The sequence below is a fragment of the Pristiophorus japonicus genome, chromosome 27 (genome assembly GCF_044704955.1).
Source record: "Pristiophorus japonicus isolate sPriJap1 chromosome 27, sPriJap1.hap1, whole genome shotgun sequence".
Classification (NCBI taxonomy): domain Eukaryota; kingdom Metazoa; phylum Chordata; class Chondrichthyes; family Pristiophoridae; genus Pristiophorus; species Pristiophorus japonicus.
Genome location: NC_092003.1, coordinates 7,283,367 through 7,288,366, shown reverse-complemented (window position 1 = coordinate 7,288,366; position 5,000 = coordinate 7,283,367). Strand labels below are relative to the sequence as shown.

The window sequence follows — 5,000 nt, the reverse complement described above, 5'->3', positions numbered from 1 at the left end:
GGGGTTCGGGGGTTTATATATAGAATAACAGATACCCAGGAGTGAGTTACAGGCTGGAATCTAATCGAGGGGTTCGGGGGGGTTATATATAGAATAACAGATACCTGGGAGTGAGTTACAGGCTGGAATCTAATCGTGGAGTTCGGGGGGTTTATATATAGAATAACAGATACCCGGGAATGAGTTACAGGCTGGGATCTAATCGAGGGGTTCGGGGGTTTATATATAGAATAACAGATACCCGGGAATGAGTTACAGGCTGGGATCTAATCGAGGGGTTCGGGGGGGGTTTATATATAGAATAACAGATACCCAGGAGTGAGTTACAGGCTGGAATCTAATCGAGGGGTTCGGGGGGGTTATATATAGAATAACAGATACCCGGGAGTGAGTTACAGGCTGGAATCTAATCGAGGGGTTCGGGGGGTTTATATATAGAATAACAGATACCTGGGAGTGAGTTACAGGCTGGAATCTAATCGAGGGGTTCGGGGGGTTTATATATAGAATAACAGATACCCAGGAGTGAGTTACAGGCTGGAAGCAAATCGAGGGGTTCGGGGGGGGTTTATATATAGAATAACAGATACCCGGGAGTGAGTTACAGGCTGGAATCTAATCGAGGGGTTCGGGGGGGTTTATATATAAAATAGCAGATACCCGGGAGTGAGTTACAGGCTGGAATCTAATCGAGGGGTTCGGGGGGGGTTTATATATAGAATAACAGATACCTGGGAGTGAGTTACAGGCTGGAATCTAATCGAGGGGTTCGGTGGGGTTTATATATAGAATAACAGATACCCGGGAGTGAGTTACAGGCTGGAATCTAATCGAGGGGTTCGGGGGGTTTATATATAGAATAACAGATACCCGGGAGTGAGTTACAGGCTGGAATCTAATCGAGGGGTTCGGGGGGTTTATATATAGAATAACAGATACCCGGGAGTGAGTTACAGGCTGGGATCTAATCGAGGGGTTCGGGGTGGTGGGGGTTATATTGTTTTACTGTCCCAATATTTAACATGGAGATGATTGGTGGTCCCTGGGAATCTCTGCATGCGGAGGGAGGGGAGGGGGTGCGACTTATACAGCTCCCTCCGTGATATTAACTTCCTTTCTGTAACAGAATCGCTCCAGAAGGTCCCTGCTGGTCAGGGTAGCCCCGGTGCGGCTGGGAAAGAATCTGAAATCAAAGGTTTGAAAGAGGAAATGCTGATTCTACGCAATAAACTGGCGGGTGAGAATCCAACTGGTTTACAACAAGCGGTTTCATCTATTAACTGTACCCACCCTGGGAGTGTGTGATGGGACAGTGTAGAGGGAGCTTTACTCTGTATCTAACCCCCTGTACCTGCCCTGGGAGTGTTTGATAAGACAGTGTAGAGGGAGCTTTACTCTGTATCTAACCCCGTGCTGTACCTGCCCTGGGAGTGTTTGATGGGACAGTGTAGAGGGAGCTTTACTCTGTATCTAACCCCCTGTACCTGCCCTGGGAGTGTGTGATGGGACAGTGTAGAGGGAGCTTTACTCTGTATCTAACCCCGTGCTGTACCTGCCCTGGGAGTGTTTGATGGGACAGTGTAGAGGGAGCTTTACTCTGTATCTAACCCCCTGTACCTGCCCTGGGAGTGTGTGATGGGACAGTGTAGAGGGAGCTTTACTCTGTATCTAACCCCGTGCTGTACCTGCCCTGGGAGTGTTTGATGGGACAGTGTAGAGGGAGCTTTACTCTGTATCTAACCCTCTGTACCTGCCCTGGGAGTGTGTGATGGGACAGTGTAGAGGGAGCTTTACTCTGTATCTAACCCCGTGCTGTACCTGCCCTGGGAGTGTTTGATGGGACAGTGTAGAGGGAGCTTTACTCTGTATCTAACCCCCTGTACCTGCCCTGGGAGTGTTTGATGGGACAGTGTAGAGGGAGCTTTACTCTGTATCTAACCCCGTGCTGTACCTGCCCTGGTAGTGTGTGATGGGACAGTGTAGAGGGAGCTTTACTCTGTATCTAACCCCCTGTACCTGCCCTGGGAGTGTGTGATGGGACAGTGTAGAGGGAGCTTTACTCTGTATCTAACCCCGTGCTGTACCTGCCCTGGGAGTGTTTGATGGGACAGTGTAGAGGGAGCTTTACTCTGTATCTAACCCCCTGTACCTGCCCTGGGAGTGTTTGATGTGTTGCTTCTAGTCTCACCACTGACGATTAGCGGGCGAGGGATTTGTTGGATGGACTGGTGGAGGGGGATCGGGAGGGATGAGGGGAGACTGGGTTGGACATTGACCTAGTAAAAAGGGAGGGGCTAGCTGAATGAAACCACAGTCACTGGGAGGCCCTGTGCTCCTCGGGTCTGAGGGTTCAGGGCCTCCTGGTTCTAGGCCCTAGTTGACCTGTGACCCTGTCGGAGGCCCCTCCCTCTAGGTGGCCCCCCTGCCCTGCGCCCAGGCCCTGAGCTCCGCCCTCAGCCGTCGAGTCGTTGTGTTTCAGAGTGTCAGCGTGAGGATGAGGAGCGAGTGAAGCAGAGGAGCGAGGAGGAGAACCGGCAACAGCGCTCCCTGGAGAAGGAGCTTAGGGCCCTCCGACAGGAGAAGGAGGAGGTCTGCAAGGTAATGGCCCCCCCGTGCACCCCCTTCTCTCTCTCATTGATCCTTGACCTCTGATTACCCCTTGACACCATTGACCTCTGTCCCTTGCCCTCGAATTGCCCCTTGTTGCCACATGACCTCTGATTGCCCCTTGACCTCAGATTGCCCCTTGATGCCATTGACCTCTGATTGACTCTTGACCTCTGATTGCCGTGTGACACCATTGACCTCTGATTGCCCTGTGACACCATTGACCTCTGATTGTCCCGTGACACCATTGTCCTCTGATTGCCGCGTGACCCCATTGTCCTCTGATTGCCGCGTGACCCCAATGACCTCTGCCCCTTGACGCCATTGTCCTCTGATTGTCCCGTGACACCATTGTCCTCTGATTGCCCTGTGACGCCATTGACCTCTGATTGCCCCGTGACGCCATTGACCTCTGATTGCCCCTTGACGCCATTGACCTCTGATTGCCCCTCTCCTGTTGCAGGACCTGTCCGAGGCCCGGGAGCAGCTGAGCGCCCGGAGCCGTGAGCTGCGGGAGGTCAAGGTCAAGCATCAGCGGGCAGTGCAGGAGGCCCAGGAGACGGACGAGCGCTACGCCCAGCTACGCTCACAGAAGCAGAAGCTGGGCCGGGATCTGCGGGACAGAGAGGAGGAGATGGAGGTGGTGATGGAGAAAGTGGAGAGCCTGCGGCAGGAGCTGAGCCGGGCCGACAAAGGCAAGAAGGAGGTGAGCGAGCGAGCGATCAGTCTCTGGGAGCGAGGGGTGGGGAGCAACGTTTGAGGGTCGCTCAGCAACCCCTGATGATCCGCTTTCAGCACAGCCCAAGGATCCCAAGGATCTGGCCGTGGGGCTTGGCTGAGCGGCCATGGAAGGCAGCACAGTGTTTGACCTCTGCACTGTTGGCCTTCCAATTGGCCAAATAAAGACTAGCAGCAAAACCTGAGGGAGCGCCGTACTGCGCTGTCGGAGGGGCGGTACTGAGGGAGTGCCACACTGTCGGATGGGCAGTACTGAGGGAGCGCCGTACTGCGCTGTCGGAGGGTAAGTACTGAGGGAGCGCCGCACTGTCGGAGGGGCAGTACTGAGGGAGCGCCGTACTGTCGGAGGGGCAGTACTGACGGAGCGCCGTACTGTCGGAGGGGCAGTACTGAGGGAGCGCCGTACTGTGCTGTCGGAGGGGCAGTACTGAGGGAGTGCCACACTGTCGGAGGGGCAGTACTGAGGGAGCGCTGTACTGCGCTGTCGGAGGGTAAGTACTGAGGGAGCGCCGCACTGTCGGAGGGGCAGTACTGAGGGAGCGCCGTACTGTCGGAGGGGCAGTACTGACGGAGCGCCGTACTGTCGGAGGGGCAGTACTGAGGGAGCGCCGTACTGTCGGAGGGGCGGTACTGATGAGGGAGCGCCGCACTGTCGGAGGGGCAGTACTGAGGGAGCGCCGCACTGTCGGAGGGCGGTACTGAGGGAGCGCCGCACTGTCGGAGGGGCAGTACTGAGGGAGTGCCGCACTGTCGGAGGGGCAGTACTGATGGAGCGCCGCACTGTCGGAGGGGCAGTACTGAGGGAGCGCCGCACTGTCGGAGGGCAGTACTGAGGGAGTGCCACACTGTCGGAGGGGCAGTACTGAGGGAGCACCACACTGCGCTGTCAGAGGGGCAGTACTGAGGGAACTGATCTCGGCCGTGTCTAATTTGATCGGTTTAATTGCAGATGGAGGCGAGGGTGGAGGAGGAGGTGATGGAGACCGCGAGGCAGCGCAAACTGTGGGAGCGGAGTGAGCAGAGGAGTAAGCAGCTGGAGGAAGAGGTGGAGAGACTGAAGGTAACAGCCCTGCCCAGTCGGACCCTTCCCCAGGCGAGGCAAGCCCACCGCCCTCCAAACACTGGCTGTCCGCTTAAACACTGAACCCGTTACAGGCAAATAGGTGCCCATGGATCTTGGCACTCACCCACCCAGTCACCCTGTGCCCCTCACCCACCCAGTCACCCTGTGCCCCTCACCTTCTCCCTCTCTCCCCCTCCCCCTTCCCCCTCTCCCCCTCCCCCCTTCCCCCTCCCCCCTTCCCCCTCTCCCCTCCCCTCTCGCCCTTCCCTCCCTCCCCCCTTCCCCCTCTCCTCCCCTCCCCTCCCCTTCCCTCTCCGCTCCCCCTTCCCCCTCTCCCCTCCCCTTCCCTCTCTCCCCTCCCCCTTCCCTCTCCCTCCCCCTTCCCTCTCTCCCCTCCCCCTTCCCTCTCTCCCCCCCTTCCCTCTCTCCCCTCCCCCCTTCCCCCTCTCTCCTCCCCTCCCCTCTCCCCCCTTTCCCTCTCTCCCCTCCCCCCTCCCCGCTTCCCTCTCTCCCCTCCCCCCTTCCCTCTCTCCCCTCCCCCCTTCCCTCCTCTCCCCTTCCTCCACCTTCCCTCTCTCCCCTTCCTCCACCT

General features: G+C 57.1%; 1 protein-coding gene across 1 annotated transcript in view; it reads left to right on the top strand.

Moving 5' to 3' along the window:
• LOC139239337 (serine/threonine-protein kinase MRCK alpha-like) overlaps window positions 1–5,000 on the top strand; it is a 103,006-nt gene that overhangs the window by 61,959 nt on the left and 36,047 nt on the right. The window contains exons 11-14 of the mRNA XM_070868011.1: window positions 1,127–1,237; window positions 2,480–2,598; window positions 3,071–3,313; window positions 4,295–4,405. Coding sequence (XP_070724112.1) covers window positions 1,127–1,237; window positions 2,480–2,598; window positions 3,071–3,313; window positions 4,295–4,405 — 584 coding nt within the window. The remainder of the gene's footprint in view (window positions 1–1,126; window positions 1,238–2,479; window positions 2,599–3,070; window positions 3,314–4,294; window positions 4,406–5,000) is intronic.